Source organism: Strigops habroptila, chromosome 1 (genome assembly GCF_004027225.2).
Source record: "Strigops habroptila isolate Jane chromosome 1, bStrHab1.2.pri, whole genome shotgun sequence".
Lineage (NCBI taxonomy): Eukaryota > Metazoa > Chordata > Aves > Psittaciformes > Psittacidae > Strigops > Strigops habroptila.
The window spans coordinates 49,988,111-50,004,793 of record NC_044277.2 but is presented as its reverse complement, the minus strand read 5'-3'; the positions used below and the strand labels follow the sequence as shown (position 1 = coordinate 50,004,793).

Sequence of the window (16,683 nt, the reverse complement as noted above, 5' to 3'; positions counted from 1 at the left end):
TTTTAGTTTATAAACTAGCTAACGTAGACTAGCAAGCTGTATCTGGGAGATATGATTCATGTCTCTTTTCTTGTTTACATATTTAGGGGATAGTCTGTCCTAACAACTTGTTTGTGCATCATGTGAGGTACCTCAGCTCTTTATAGTTTGGGGTTGTGGTTTTTGTTTGGCTCGTTTGGGGTTTTTTTTGGGGGGTGGGGGTTTGTGGGTTTTTTGTTTGTTTTAACAGGAAGCTATGCGGTACAGGTTGCAGTACCACAGAGAACTTGGCAATTTTCCTTTCCCTCTTTAGGGAGAGCGGTTGGGTGTGGGATTGTCTTTCACATGAGCCATCTAGGAGAAGAGAAATTTTGTCTGAAATTATTTCTCCTAAGCCACCAAAGAAAGATTGTATAATGTAGCCATTGTGCAGTCAAAGGGAAATGGGAGGTTTTAATAACCTCCTTTTTGGAGATCTGGAAAAGCTAACTGACTTGTAGTTGAGGTTGGTTGTCTTGCTCTTCAGAACCCTTTCCGGGAGCTAGGGGAAAGATAACAGAGTAGGTGTTTTCAATGAGGACACCTCTGTTTGTCGTATCCACTATAATAAAGTCAAAAGCAAAACCATCAGTTATTTGATACCTGATAACATCAACGTTCTTCCTGTTTTAACAAGCAATGTTAGCATGACTAGGCCATTATCACGAGCATGGACCTTTTGAGTAAAGACTCTCCCTGAGAATGATAATGGAAGACTTACGCTTTGGGGGAAGTGGAACAGGCAGGTTCTGTATTCAAACTTTTGCAGGTACTACTGAATATTAAGAATTAGGCTTAGGATAGGTTAATATTTCTGCATGGCTTCCAGTTGACTTGTGATATAGGCAGAACAAATTATTTGGCATGTAGGGAAAATGATTTCATATTATGCCTGAAAACAAATATGTATGTGTATTTTCATCAGTGTGTTTCTTTAAGCCCTTCTAGCAGTACAGAAAATGTAATGTCTGTAGAAAATTGTTAAAAGAGAACTGAGGGGGATAAATCTCTAAATCATTTCCTTTTTGTGTCCCTGGGTGATGAAAGCTGGAAGTTGACAGTGAGATGATGAATCACCACTGTAGACATGTTTAAATGTCCTGCTATCTTGGAATTTTTGGTGTCCCTCAGTAATATGAGGGATTCTTAATGTCTGAATTGTGATCAGTTTAGTCTTGTATGATACTGCAAAGCCCTGGCTCCACAAGCCTCCAGGTAGTTTCAGATATGATGCTGTATTAGATAACTAATCCCTGTAGGAATTTTGAAAGGAAATTAAAAAAAGAAAATAAAAAAAAAATCCATAAATTAAATACCTGCAGGGGTTACTGGGTATGAGTCAGCAGAGTGCTGCTGCAGCAACAAAAGCAAATGGGATCCTGCACTGCATCTGCAGTGCTGTTACTAGCAGAGATGGAGGTGCAATCGTCCCACTCAGTGTTGGTCAAGCCACACCTGGAGTGCTGTGTCCAGTTCTAGTCCTTACGGTTCAATTTAAATACTGAGGTTTATATATGCATTTAAACCAAAACAAAATAAGCAAACCCCAAACAACCCAGAATATGCTATGAGTGTCAAAGTGTAAAAAGAGTGGCATGTTTGTAATATGCAGTATAACTGCCCTGTTAAAGGATAGACTTGGACCTGTCTCAACACTAAATGCTACTTCAAAACAACCAACCTCTTGTGTTTCCTTTCCTCCCTAAGATCATAAAAGCAAAATGATTTCAAAACCACAACCTTCTAGCATTTTGTAGAGTGAGTTCTTCTGGTTTAAAAGTAGTCTTGGGTAAAGTAAGTTTCAGAGGTCTGTTTCTGATTTATTGATAATCACTACTGTAGGAAATATAGGATGGATTTTAAAAGGTTGTGTAGTCCACATACGTCTGGAGGAAGTATTCAAGTAATCTCCCTTCCCTCTCCTGAGTTATCTTGTTAATGTTGTTTTTCCTGCATCAGGAATTGGTGGTGTTTTGTGCATTTGTGAGTTAAATTTGCAGGATTTTTGTTACTCAAGTGTTGGCATACAAAGCTTAAATGCTATGTTTTAACAGAGGAAAGAAACTTAAAGCTAATTTCTGTCTTATTTTTAGATAAACTTTTTTTATTTATTCTGTTTTGTTTGGAAAATGGAACATGGGCTGAGGGGAGAGCTGCACCTACATTGCAGATATAGTGGAGGAATCTGTTTTAGGGTGATAGCTATGTAAGTCCTTTAATGTGATTTTGGTTTTAACCTATTTTCTTACTGTCTGAAAACCCTGCTGGGCTTCTTGCCATGTTGCCGAATAATTGAAGCTCTGTTAAGCTGTAGAAAACTCTACCAACAGTAGCTGCACAACAAATGCATTTTAAACACTGTAGCGCTTTTTTTTTTCTTGTTCTTGTTGATTTGCTAGCCCTTTCTCTGAGCCAGTCTGCCCGAAAAGTGATTCAGAACTAGAAGTTAAACCTGCTGAAAGCTTGCTCAGATCTGAATCTCACATGGAATGGACATGGGGAGGATTCCCAGAATCAACCAAGGTAAATTTATGTATTGTCTCTAACTTTGTGAACTGAGTTTTGGCATATCTAAAACTGTGTCCTAAGGGAGGATTGGAAATTTGCTGCTGCAGTTGGGAATAATTCAGCTGAAACAGGAAAGTAGCACCCCCTTGTGGCTGGCACATAGTCGAATTTGTGGAGTTCAAAAGCTGGTCAGCAAAGTAATTCCAGAAAACCTAGGATAAAAATCTGACATTTTTGAATTTTTAGTGAGAAACAGAAGAAAGCAACTTTAGAAATTAATTTCCTTTGTTTTAGGCTATTTTATAGTTCGTTCCAGAGGAATTGTTGCCTTGATAGAGTAAATTTGTGTCTAACAGCTGGTGACAGTAGCCCTTGTACGTCCACATTTATGCTTTTTTTTTTTTTTTTTTTTTTTTTGCTGTGGTTTGGTCAAGTCAGCACTTCCTCTATGCCTGTTTCTTTGCTGGACTTGTCAATAAGCTAGTATGTAGCTTCTGTTGCAGGGAACTTTGCTAATTAGGTGAGACATGGTTTATGTTGCTAAAATACACGTTTAAATTCTTACCCAGTTTACTTGTCACCAGGACTTGTACCAGGAGTACAAGTTTAATGTTTAGACGAGAATAAAACAAATATGTGAAATGAGAGGATTTGAGTAGAGTTTTGTTTTTCAGATAAGCAAGAAAGAGAAACTGGATCATCCCAGAACAGCTACCATTACTCCATCAGAGAAGACTCATTTTAGGGTCATCCTCAGCTCTGATGAAGTTGAAGATGATGATGATGTGAAAGATTCTGTCTGTACAGTACTGAAACCTGAGCCGAGAACTCATCCTCTGCTTAAGCAGGTGGATGTTAAAGATTCTCTTGCTTCTGCAATCACAGAACCGCAAGACCCATTTCCATTAGATGCTGATCATCATTCCAGACTGTTGGTGGACCCTTTACCAGAAACAAAGCCAACAGCAAAAACTGACTCTCCTTCAAAAAAGAAAGGTATATAATAAAGCTGTTGATTCTTTCCTTCAGTGTGATCTACTAAATTTAAGGCCATAGTGGGAAAAATATAAATGTGCCTTTTCAATGTTTCCTATTTAAAGTCTTATCTGATTAAAACTATATATAAAAATATAATTAAACTCTTGGATTTATAAATACTACAAGTAAGTCTGAATCATCCATAATTATGTTTGTATTTAATGTGTCTGGATAGCTTCATCTGAGTAATCTTAATTGTTGAAATTAACAGGGGTGCACAAACGAAGTCATCATCAGGGGCCTGACGATATTTACTTGGAGGACCTAAAGGCTTTGGAACCTGAAGTTGCAGCACTCTACTTTCCCAAAAGGTAATTTTGAATTAAGGTCCTATGGGTCTCGGGTTATATTGCAGTTGCACTGTGTGACTTACTGTTATTTGGGTATCGTTTAGGTATTTGTTTATTTCATATTGTGAAAATCTCTTTCTGATTTGACAAAAAACACATTTAAAGATTATGTGTGAGGTCATTACTGAGAGTCTTCATCTTTGTGGAACTTGTGTGTTCTGCAAACATAGAGGGCGAGTAAGTTTAAACTGCACCTTCCATTTGCACCAGTACTCTCTTTTGCTATATTGCTAGCTCTAGATAAGCACACATAAATTTATTTTTTGCATTCCCTGTACATCCCTTCTAACTTTTTTTTTTAATATCAAAAATGTCCCAACATAAAAAAATCCCATAAAGTCTTTATGCAAGGCAGCTCAGTCTCAAACTTCACTCTTGTTTGGTTTTCTTTAATGTAATTGAAGCATTTTATACTCCTAAAATACTCTCAAAAAGAATAACTTTTACAAATAACTTTTTACAAAGTCAGACCTTTGTAATAATACAGGTTAATAAGGAAGAAGTGTCTATTGGTTTAATTTAAAACTAAAATTGTTAAGTTTTTCAGTACTTACTACATTACTTGGGATCAAACTAATAACTAACGTTAGATGGCTGATTTTTTTGTCTTTTTTTTTAATTTTATTTCTTTAAAAGGCCACCTTTGTTTTCTGTTGTATTTCTTCCAAACAGAGTGTTCTAAAAACATCAAGCAGTGTCCTTTTTCCTTTTATTCTTATTCTACAGCTGTCTGGTAAAGATTGAGGAGCACAGTATTGTTCTGCAAAAATAGAATGTAAAGGAGCTTTTTCTCATTTAAATCCAGTTTTGTTTCAGGCAAGAGAAATGTGATTATTTCCCAATTTAAGGGAATGTTAGGAGAACTGGAAACTGTCAATCTGCCAGTATTATGAAGGGTTGGGGGGGTGTGCTTGTGTCTGGTTTTTGTTTGGTTGGTTTTAAATTTATGGTGTAGCACTTAAATGCAACAGCAAGATTTTTTTTTTTTTTTTGAGTAATCACATAGTGTGCTCTAACTGAAAATCTTTTTTCTTTTTTTTTCTTTTTTTTAAGTGAAATGCTTAAGGAAAATGTTGACTTCTGTGTTTGTTTTTTAGTGATTCTGATCCAGGCTTCAGACAGTGGACAGAGTCAGATACCCTTTCCGGTTCGCAGTCACCCCAATCAGTAGGAAGTGCCGCTGCTGACAGCGGTACAGAGTGCATGTCTGACTCTGCTATGGACTTGCCTGATGTCACACTTTCGCTTTGTGGAGGTCTCAATGAAAATGGAGAGATTTCTAAAGGTACGTGAAAAGCTAAAACATAACCAGTAATAAAGCTCAACAAATGAATTGGTTTCAGTGCTCTCATTTCAGCCTAGCAAAGCTTTGGCCTATTATTATGCTCCTGTTGAGGAAAGGGAATGGATAATCTTTGATTTTCTAAAATTCCCAAGAAGAGGTAGCAGAATTTAACCTCAAATTAATCAAGAGCATTTGATGTCTTGAGAAGCTTTCTGTCTCCTTTTTTGCACTACATACTGCATATCTGACCAAACCATTCTTTCTGGGTGCAATTACTTCCTTAGTCCTATATAAATCTTAACAATTCATATTCTTTCCAATTGCCTGATAATTTTTTTTATTTATTTTTTAAGTGATTAAAAAACCTTGACTGTTGTGATGTACTGTCTTCTCCTCTGCTCTATTTTTCCTATCCTAAATGTTTGTTAACCTTTAGATTTTTTACAATCGGATGCTTCTCTGTTAATGCTCTGGTTAATTTTAATACTGAAGTTGTATTCATTATCTTCATGAACGTGTACTGCAACATTTCTAGTATTACTGGTTTTATGGTCATCCAGTATCTAATGCATCAAGTGGAAATTAAATGCTTATTAATAAAGGCTCGAAACAGCTCTCTTGGTAATGTGGTGGTAGTATTGGATTTCCTTTGAAAAAATTATGTCTTCTTTGTAGGGGTCTTACACTAAATATGAATTTCTGCAAACTTGTATAGTCGCTAGTCATGAAGATGCTGTTAGGATTCAGTGATTAAACAAACCTGAAAAGCTGACAACATCCTTCCCCCTTGTTTTTTAGTGTAGTATGTAGGCCATTTACCTGCCATAATAATTTTTACAGCAAGCATGGCTCTCTTTCCAGCCTGTGAATTGAACTAGTTGCTACCTCCTCATCATCTTCCCTCTTCTAATTTCTTAATTCTCATTACTGTGACTGTTGAAGTGGTACAAGGCTTTTCCTTTTACTAAGGAAACAGTCATTCACAAGACTCTTGACAGGAAGGCCATGTTAGCATATTGGAATGATGTTGAAAGATCAGCAAAGACCCTGAAATGACAGAAGGTATTTTCCTGGATACAAATGAATTGGACATCTTGGGATTTTATATTCTAATTTTTAATTAAAATCTGTTTCTATTGCAGAAAAATTCATGGAACATATTATTACTTATCATGAATTTGCTGAAAACCCTGGACTCATAGACAATCCTAATTTGGTAATAAGGATTTATAACAGGTAAATTCTCTGTATCATGTAATTGGGTCACAGAAGACCTCATTTAAAATCTACCCCTTAAAGTGAGTGCATTTCTCAGCTTCCGTTGCAGTTTGAGTTTTTGATGGATCTGTTTCTCAGTCTCAAAGTGAATTATTTTGAACTAAAGATTTGCGTTAAATTTAGCATTAACCGAAGTGAGGGACTTTTTTTCAGCAATTCGACTGATATTGAATTGTATATATTAAAATCGCTCTGCTTGCAGGAAACTTTAGTTGTTGGCAGTAAATATATATTTTTATTAACAGAAGGGTAGTTTGCATACTGATATTTATTGACCTTTGGTCAAGTTTTGTAATATCTTAATAACATGTTTTGAAACAGGTATTATAACTGGGCATTGGCTGCTCCAATGATCCTGAGTCTGCAGGTGTTTCAGAAGAGCTTGCCTAAGGTAAGTAGATACGGGTATAGTTTTTTTAAGATTCTGTATGTAGTAACACGTGATTATCTCTTTATTTTGTTTTTCTATACAAATGAAAAACTTGCCTAATTTTTCAGGCTACTGTTGAGTCTTGGGTCAAAGAAAAGATGCCAAAGAAGTCTGGAAGGTGGTGGTTCTGGCGCAAGAGAGAAAGCATGACTAAACAGGTAACTGAAACCTATCTGGATTCTTTTTTTCTTTCCTTAGCTGTTAAAAGATTGTGATTTGTCAGAAGTGCCTCAGAATGCTGCTCATATTGCCAGCTGAAAGTTACTCAGTATTGCAGTGGCTGTAGCTGCTTCTGTATATTTAGTCTTAAATACCACATCTTTATTTGCTATTACCAGTTGCTTCAACAGAATTTATTGTATTCAGCTGTTGCACAGTACACTTAAAATTCTTTCTTCTAAGGTATAAGCAATTGTTAGAGCTACTCTTCAGTCACTGCAGTATGTTTTAGGAATGTGCATGCAAATAAATAAGTAGATGCTGTGCTGCATAATAGATGTTATGCTGAGACATCCCATTTTAGACTTGAGCTTTCTAAACCTTAAGTGTGTTCCTTAAATTTACTCCCCTCCCCACCCCCAAGTGAATTTTACAAGCTTAGAGGTTGACAGCTCCTTTAATGCTAAATTCATCATGTTAAACTAGCAGTTTCAACTGCTGGCATGCAGAGTTTTGTTTCCTGAAATTAAAAAAAAAAGCTTTAATGGATTATTTCTTCATAACCATCCTTTTGTTAAATAATTTACGGAATGAGCAATTCTGAGACTTAATAAAGCTTATGTACTATATTGATAGCTATTTGCGTAAGTGTGAACTATGAATTCACTTGAATCAGTTTAAAATACTTAAAATGTCTATATGGTTTTTATTATCGTGTTGCTTTAGATACCAGAGGCAAAAGAGGGGAAAACTGAGACGCAAAGAGCAAACGAACTGCCAGCAACTATAAAAGAGCAAGTTAATAGTAGGTGTGTTCCTGCCTGAAGACTATTTAGTGGACTGAATAGTCTTTTTTTTTTTTTCCTTCTTTTTTTGTTTTTTAATGAAGAATTCATTTTCCTCTAAACTACTGAAGAGGAGCCAAATCTGTTTAGCAAACAATTCAGCAAAATAATGTGGCAGCAAACATTGCAGGAACTACAAATACACTACAATTATTTCCTAAATCCTATTGTGTTTACTTCTTAAATAGTAACATAACTGACGGAACAACAAGACATACATGGTAACCTTTAGCAGTGGGGCACTATTTTGTAAATACAGTGGTATTGTTTCTGAGATACTGTTTGTCATTCTTTTTTTTTTTCCTTGTAAAAGCCTAATATTGTTTGAATAATATAAACTCTGCAATTTTTTGTAACATAAAATAATTGAAACAATAAAATAGCATTAATTACAGCGCACAAGTTGCCCAAGATTGTGGTTGATAATTAACAGTATTTAGCACAAAACTGTCCCAGTTTAGGTAATTTATTGTGCATATTCATATTCTCCCATGATTTTATGAAGATACTAGTGAATGTTGTTGGTGTCTTAAGGATTTAAAAAAAATGAAATAGATTGTGATTTAATGCTTCAGAGAAATTAAATGCTGCTTTTAATCTTGAAATCTCTAATTAGCAGAAAAAATAAGTCTGTGAATAACCTTAAAAGGTGAGCTACTCCACTAACTTATCACCCACAGTTTAAACTATGTAGTAACTGTGGTAGCTTTTTTAAAGAACAAACTACTGTTACTTATTCAGTATCCCTTTTCACCTGCAGTTTACCTAATTCATCAACACAGTATTAGTGACCACTTGACACTTTGTCTTTACTAAACCCATCATATGTGGAGCCAGCTAGTAATAGTGACATTTAGAGCTCCACCAATACTAGCATGCCTTACAAGTCTCACTTGCTTATTGGCATATACTAGCTTTATCTGGGCATTCACTAGACCATGGACTTTGTTAATCTGTGCTATTAGGCTAGCTGCAAATCCTCAACATAAGCAGAAATTAGTCTTGCATAGGAATCTTAAACTATTAAAGAAGGATTTTCTGTAGCTTATGTTTATTCTGGTTGATGTCGTGTTAGACCTCCAGAAGATGATTCTTCTAGTGATGAAGCATCACAGGAGTTGAAGGAATCCCTGAAAATAGATTCTGCCCCAGTAGAGCATCCAACCCATGGGAACATTACATCTTATAAGAAGTCACTTAGACTGTCTTCGGACCAAATAGTGAGTGGCATGCCTTTCTTGTACATAGGATGCTTCATAATTCCACTCTCATTCTAAGACTTGGGCTTTTTCTTTTTTTTTTTTTAATTCTTTAGAAGAGACATATAAGTACATTTAACAAAGTAAAAAATCTTCGTGTTACTTTTCTAGCAGCAGCAAAAAGGAATGGATAAATTTAAGACTTGAAAAGAAATTTAAAGTATTTTCCTGTGCTCGTGTGGGTAGCTGCAGGGAATTTTTGATTAATTTTTTTCTGTTGTGTTTTTCAAGAATCTGTGTTTGTAAGAAATTATTCGGGTTTTTTAAGCCAAAGTTCTATAATCAAACTTCTATATAAAGATGTTGCAAAAAAGGTGACATTTTTGGCTTCTGCAGTTTGGATATCCTGGGATCTGAACAGTCTAATAATGTACATTTAGATTTGTATGCAGTTTATTCATTTTAGTCTAACTTACAGGTTATTTCTGCTACTGTCTAAATGGATGATCTTTATAAGGGAAGAATTTTGGAAAGCATCCCCTAAATAGAAAACACTATTGCATACTATAGCAAACTGGGAGTTCCATTTGATAGTACTATAAGTCTATTGTAATGCTAAGAATTACAGTAGCAGAGATTTAAATAACTGCTGCTGTAAGCAGATATAGGAGCTATGGACAAATACATGTGTCCACACTACAAAACAGACCTTGCCAGCAAAACTGTGTCAGCGTTAAATCATGGTTCATTTTTTGATGAGTTAAAATAAACGAGGAACAGCATATGAGCCGTTTTCTGTAGCTCATTTATGATTCTAAAAATTTTATAGTGAGAGCAACTTACATTTTCAATTATTTTGTTTCATTCTAAAGGCAAAGTTGAAGCTCAGAGATGGCCCTAATGATGTTGTATTTAGTATTACAACCCAGTATCAAGGGACTTGCCGTTGTGCAGGAACAATATATCTCTGGAACTGGAATGATAAAATCATCATATCAGACATTGATGGAACAATAACCAAGTAAATATCTTTTTTTTCCATTGATTTTTTTTTTTTTTTTTTTAATCTTGCTTTATTGATCCTATTCTGCTCTTCAAAATAAGATAAAGAAAATTCATTTAAGAAGTCTGTTAAATAAATATTCTTTAACAGTCATGCAAAAAACCCCAAACTTGTTGCTTTGATTTGAATTTGTACTTGCATTTACAGCAGACTAGAAAATGTCTTTTAGAAGGTGATAACGTTTATCATGCGATTGCTGCCCTTTCAGTTAGACTTCTCCAGGTTTAGCAGCTGCAGGTTAACTTGTGAACCGACTTGTGCTGTATTGCACCACTAATTGCTCTGTCTGGAGTAGTTACTAATTCTCTTTTAAAATCATTAGGACCTTCTGCAGAGATATTTCTGTAAATACTCATTATGATATTCATTAGTGGTTGTCTTTACCAAAACTCAGATACTTAGCATCAGCTATCTGATTTCACTTTTAGGTCTGATGCTTTAGGACATATCCTCCCTCATCTTGGCAAGGACTGGACTCATCAGGGCATTGCAAAACTCTATCATTCCATAAATGAGTAAGTATGTAATCTATGAAATATTCTGGGTTTTCTGGAATCCAGGCATTAATGGGCAGATAATTGAATTGTTGTTAATAATTATGCAATTTATTACAATTTGTTGGTCTAAATTTTGGGAGTGAGCTACTTCTGTCATTCACAATCAAAACTAAATTCTTTCCTCAGATGTATATTTTTACAGGAATGGAAGCCACAACTTTTACTACTTCCCTTCTCAAATGTTTGATTCTGCATTTTAATTCATAAAAACTGTAATATTGTGACTACAAAAGAGAACCATAATAGCAATAATTCAGTCACTCATGCGTGCATCTGTTTCCACCAACTTGAGTTGAGCACAAAACCAATTACAAACATGATACAGTGTAAATTCAAACCTAAGCTATGTCCTTCCAATGCATAAATATTTTGTGTTTTAACATGTTTGCTACCAAACTCAAGTGAGTGCTCCTTAGGATAGATTTTGTTCTGACATAAACGTAATTAACTAGTTGCCACTGCCACGAAAGAAAGGTTGGTGGCCTGGCTCAACTTTTCTGTAGCTTTGTGCTTCTGACATAAAGCGACACAGTTCAATAGAAAAGTAATTCAGCAAAATGTCAATTTCCTCTTACCTCTCTGGGTTAGTCAACTGAACGGGCACACCTTGTGATGTGCAAGAACCTACAGAAGCAGCCCATGTACATTCCCTTTTGCAGCAGTGGTGAGGTGTTTGCTCAGTTCAGAAGTGTAATGAACTGCATCCTTACATAAATGTAGTGTTCATCAAAGAGGTTTATAGCCTTACAGTATTTCTGTCCAGTAACTTAAACCTGTGTACTTCCTCCCCTTTCAGATTTGGTCCTTTGTTTAGCAGACTTTTTTCCAGAAGTGTAGTGATGCCAAAAATAATACTTGTTATTGAGGAGGATCACAGGATGATCAACTGTTAAACATTTCATGATCCACTTAAAAATGTAGTAGTCTTTCTTTCCACAAAAATATTTGGGTTTTAGAATACATGACAATAGCTGACCTTCATTTTTGTGGCCTTCATTGTGTAACTAAATTTTGCCTGTGGTCCGTTGCAGTCCACAGGAGATAACCTGAACTTTTTTTTTTTGTGCGTAACAGAAGAGTAATTCTGGAATTATTTGCCAAATTGAATCAAGCCTTTTGTGCATGCAGTAACTGTGTACAAATCTGTGTAACAAATGAACCTGCAAAGTCTACGGGAAAAATTTACGGGCTTGATGAATGCTTCTTGTTATCCATCCTTCACTCTGTGCTACAAATTCTGATAATAACCTAAGCTGATAATTCTTTTCTAGAAATGGCTACAAGTTTCTGTACTGTTCTGCCCGTGCCATTGGGATGGCAGATATGACCAGAGGATACCTACACTGGGTGAATGACAAAGGAACAATTCTCCCCAGGGGCCCTCTCATGTTGTCCCCCAGCAGTTTGTTTTCAGCCTTTCATAGGTAAGCATGTGGGATTTCGTACATCCATTCCCTCCCCACTTCAGAGAAAGAAGCAGATTAAAAAGATTTGGCATGCTAACAATTACATCCGGAACCAAACTTAACACTGTGCTAGACTGGCTGCTGAGACTTGATGTCTCTAGTGATCATTTATAAGCTATTTATTTTGTCTGAATTTCAGTTTTAGTATACTTCTGTTTCTGTGGGCATGTGAGAAGTGGCTACAAGACACAAAACGTCAGTCATAAAGCAGCTCACTTTCCCTTTTCTTCATTCCTCTAGTCCATGACTGATGAATATTAGCTTCTATTTATATCAGTAAAATTTTGTCTTTTCAAGTATAGCTGTAAAGATTGTAATGCAGTGCTACTGCACCAGATAGAGGGAAAAGAAAAAAAGGTGGGGAATATAAACTGTCATACTAAATGATCTTGTGATAGCAGGAGTGCTTCATATATGACTACTTAAAAAGCAATATGGAGTTTAGCTGTGGTTCACCTTGGTTGCTCTTTTAAACCAGCCGTAGTCTACCCTGTTGATGGGAAGAGCTAATAGTGGAAAAGTCTCTTTGTTGTTTTTTTTTTTTCAAGTAACAACACCTGATTCATGGCTAGCAATGACAGCAACTTCCATTAGGTTTACTGACCGGCCTTTTGCAGTCTATTGTCAGAGATAGGAGTTGTAACAAGCTTATGTGTACTCGATTAGGTCCTCTAATTCAGATAGTCATCTACAGCAAAAGCAGTTCACAAATGGGAATTTCATCCCATTTACTTAGCCAATGCACAGGTTATTTAGCTATTTTTTACTATGGGTGTTGGAAAACAGTGAATGTTTTATTGTCTCTTGTATCATTCTTTAAAAACTACTGACCAATGTCTATATAACTACTAATGCTATCAACAGGAAGCAATGGGAATATAAATACCAGATAAATGGGGGAAGGATGATATCCTCTATCAAGTCGTGATTTAGAATTTGACTGTTGAAATTTTATTTTAGGGAAGTGATAGAAAAGAAGCCTGAAAAGTTCAAAATCGAATGTTTGAATGATATCAAGAATTTGTTTGCTCCCAGTAAACAGCCTTTCTATGCTGCTTTTGGAAACAGGCCCAATGTAAGTCTGCCCCTTTCTAATTGAAGGGTTAAAATGCATGAAGTACTTGGGAAGCAAAAGAAATAGGCTTTTCTTTTTGTGTCTATTTAAATTTGAATAAGGAAATGGGACACTGGTGCTTTTATAGGTCTGGTCAGGAAAACCCACATGCAGATACCTTAAATAAAAGCTGCTAGAACTGCTTGTATGAGAAAGGTTACAGAGATGTGTTTATACTCAGAATTGTATTAAATATATGATACCTTTCCATATTTTTTTTCAGCAGTTTTGACAGCTTTCTAACCTAGGGATATTAATTCAGTGCTCCTTGGTCTTGAATCTTTTTTCCTATCCTACAGTTCCTGTATTTTCTCTTCAGCTCAATGCTATTGTAATTAATTAAGCTAGAGAGAGAGAGAGGGTATTGTAAGAAGAATGTTGTCACAAGAAATGGTATTGTGTGGTACAGATTTTGTGTGTGTTTGTGGTCCCAGGCTTGGGAATGGGAATTAAGCGTTTTGGGGCAGAGGGAATATTTTGTTCTGGAGTGTGTATGTTTGGTGTTTGGTTTTTTTGTTTTGGATTTTTTGCCTGTTGTTTGGGGGGCTTTTTTTTAAGGGGCAGTTTTACTGTAAGCTTTTAGGATCAGCTTTTTTTGTTTGTTTGTTATATCACATTCAATAAGGAAATACTGAAGCATGTGCTTTTGTTCATGCTTTTTGCAGGATGTATATGCCTACATGCAAGTGGGAGTTCCAGACTGCAGAATATTTACTGTGAATCCAAAGGGTGAACTGATCCAAGAACGGACTAAGGGAAACAAATCTTCGTAAGATCACTTTTGTTATTTCAGCTAAAGAAAGTATTTAGAAATGAGATTACAGAATACTTGTATTTGTGACCATGATGATTCAATCTCCTGTTGCATATGACATGTGAAAATCTTGCAGCTTTGGATACTTAACTGAAACTTTTCAAGAAAAGTAAACTGGCAGAAGTGGTGCCTTATTTGACTGTATTTGACTATAGCTTTCTGGTCTAGACGTCTAAAGCTCCTTTTTGGCAACAGCTGAACAGTGACTAGACTGTTAAATAACGGTCTTTCTTCTTTTTTAATATAGGTATTACAGGCTAAGTGAGCTTGTGGAATATGTGTTCCCACTGCTTAATAAAGAACAGAGTTCTGCATTTCCGTGCCCAGAATTCAGCTCCTTCTGCTATTGGAGAGAGCCTCTTCCTGACCTTAACATGGACGACCTGGCCTGAAAAACACTTCTCACCTAGAGATGGAATTTCATATTCAGCTACTCAACTTCAGTTTAAATGTGAAGAACTTTCTTAACGAAGATGCTAATTTATATCCTGGTACCATAAGTCTTACTAAAGAAATCACTTTAACTCCGTTGGTTTAAAACAAAGAAAATGCAAAGCTACTGTCTTTTTTTTTTTTTTTTTTTTAAAGGTTTGTTTGTTTCTTTGTTGCTTGTCTTTGTATACCTGTTCTAAGGCACTTGAGATTGGCCTGTCATTGGTGGTCATGGTACCCAAGTGCTTCAGGGCAACTAAATGCTGAGGTAAACTATGACTTTGCATTTTCATCAATACAGACCTTATTGTAAATGTAGATGTTTTGTTTTGTGTTTTTTTTAATTAGTCTTAATACTATATTTTCTAAAATGAAGCCAAAAAGTGTATGGAAACTGCCAAATAGAATGTCAGACCTACTAATAAGAAGCGTCGTCTAATGTTTAGATGGGTAATTAGGCCATTTTTGAAAGGAGCCAGAACCTAAGACCAGTGTGCTCTTTCCCAGCTAAAATACAGCAAATGTGTAGACGTTACTAGCCTGACAGACTCTGAAGACATAAAATTCCTCTTTAAATGTAAATATGCCTTTTGTCACATGTACAAGGCTGTGCTTGTACAACTCACGCTCAGACTAACTCTGCTTACTACTTTTTTTACATGCAATGTTTCAACTATTTCATGAGCTTGTTAAAACTGAAAGGTGTCTTCAGATACTTGTATGGCTTTTGTTGTTTTCAGGCTGCACTTTGTCACGTTCAATTTCCATCAAGAAAAATCTTGAACATTTCTGTAAGAGTTGGGGAGCTGGCATTTTTATTTCCAACACAGAGATGATGCATATGTGTGTATATGCTGTGTAGGCCAGTAAAAAGTATGTACAGATTATATTCAGGGAATTGTAATACTAAAAAAATTATGTATTTAATTTTTTAATTGTCTACTGCAGGTCTTTCCAGAATTCTGTATTGCAGGTTTTCAGTAGCTGGAAGGAAATGCAGCTCAATAATGAGATTCCAGGTATGAGAATGGTTAAATACTGCAGAGCAGAATAAAACCTTTTTGTTTTTGGTTTTGGGTTGGTTTTGGTTTTTTTTTTTTTCTTTTTGGGTTGTTTGTTTGTTTTTGTTTTTTTTTTCCTTTAAGTTTGGGTTATTCATAACCATCATGCTGGTCATTCCTCAGGTTCGCATCAGAGCCCGTGAACAAATTGCATTCCAAGTCTAGTGTTTATCAGCTGTAAAAGCAGCTAGTATTTCTCTCAAAAAATACTTGAAGGCAAAAGTAGTTCTGCTTTTTAAGCTGAGTTAGTGCATTTAACCTCCTTCAGACAAGTCTATGGTGAGAATGTATTATTCTACCAGCCCAAAGGGCTTAAGGACATCATTCCTGGGCTTTCTGGGCACAGTCTTTTCTGTCATTCCTTATATGAGTTCCTGGGGCCTCGCATTAAAGATTCTTCCAGTGGCAACATCCTTAATTTCACCAGGCTCTGGGGTGAGCTCTCCCCCAACACAGCTCCCAGTGGGAGCAGGGAAAGGAGCTCTCTTAGTTTTGCTACTTGCAGAAGAGTACATTTAGAGTGTTTCACACACATACTCCCCCCCAAGGAATATTTTCTTTCCTTTATCAGGCTGAGTAGTCTTAACCCACAGCTGTGATGTAACACCAGCTAGGCAGTTGGTGAGCTGCTTGGGGGGATCATTTTTAGATCACTATATAAATGAAATTACCTTTTTTTCCCCTCATTTTAAAACTCTAGTGTATTCTTGTGCTTATAAAACAATAACTGAAGAGTAGAGGCAAGCAAAAGCAACAGGGAACCCCTCTTTCAAAGCCGGAGTATGAGACTGGGAAAGAAAACACACCTATCTGTGGCAGTGTGCCATGCATGTCAGTGAACTGAAAGGCATCCTTGTTCTTGTACAAGGAGAACAAGACTTTCTGTGACTCTTTCAGCAAATGCTTGGTCCTGTCACCAATCTACTCAGTGTTTAAGTGGATTTCACAGGATTCAACTCAAAGGATATTTTGCTCATACTGCTTTTTTTCTTTCTTTCTTTTCTTTTCTTTCCTTTCTTTTCTTTCTTTTTTCTTTTTTCTTTTTTTTTTTTTTACTGTCAGAAGC

The 16,683-nt window shown here is 36.0% G+C and overlaps 1 protein-coding gene across 4 annotated transcripts in view; it reads left to right on the top strand.

Moving 5' to 3' along the window:
• Positions 1 to 15,630, top strand: part of LPIN2 (lipin 2) — a 40,632-nt gene extending 25,002 nt beyond the window's left edge. For 3 of the 4 annotated variants that reach the window (XM_030496252.1, XM_030496243.1, XM_030496262.1), the window contains exons 6-20: positions 2,418 to 2,541; positions 3,201 to 3,522; positions 3,776 to 3,875; positions 5,012 to 5,199; positions 6,342 to 6,435; positions 6,799 to 6,868; positions 6,976 to 7,065; positions 7,793 to 7,875; positions 8,987 to 9,131; positions 9,983 to 10,131; positions 10,602 to 10,688; positions 12,002 to 12,154; positions 13,157 to 13,271; positions 13,976 to 14,079; positions 14,372 to 15,630. In XM_030496252.1, coding sequence (XP_030352112.1) covers positions 2,418 to 2,541; positions 3,201 to 3,522; positions 3,776 to 3,875; positions 5,012 to 5,199; positions 6,342 to 6,435; positions 6,799 to 6,868; positions 6,976 to 7,065; positions 7,793 to 7,875; positions 8,987 to 9,131; positions 9,983 to 10,131; positions 10,602 to 10,688; positions 12,002 to 12,154; positions 13,157 to 13,271; positions 13,976 to 14,079; positions 14,372 to 14,516 — 1,969 coding nt within the window. In that variant the 3' untranslated portion in view covers positions 14,517 to 15,630. The remainder of the gene's footprint in view (positions 1 to 2,417; positions 2,542 to 3,200; positions 3,523 to 3,775; positions 3,876 to 5,011; positions 5,200 to 6,341; positions 6,436 to 6,798; positions 6,869 to 6,975; positions 7,066 to 7,792; positions 7,876 to 8,986; positions 9,132 to 9,982; positions 10,132 to 10,601; positions 10,689 to 12,001; positions 12,155 to 13,156; positions 13,272 to 13,975; positions 14,080 to 14,371) is intronic. The other variant, XM_030496271.1, reaches the window with a different exon arrangement.
• The last annotated feature ends 1,053 nt before the right edge of the window (positions 15,631 to 16,683 follow it).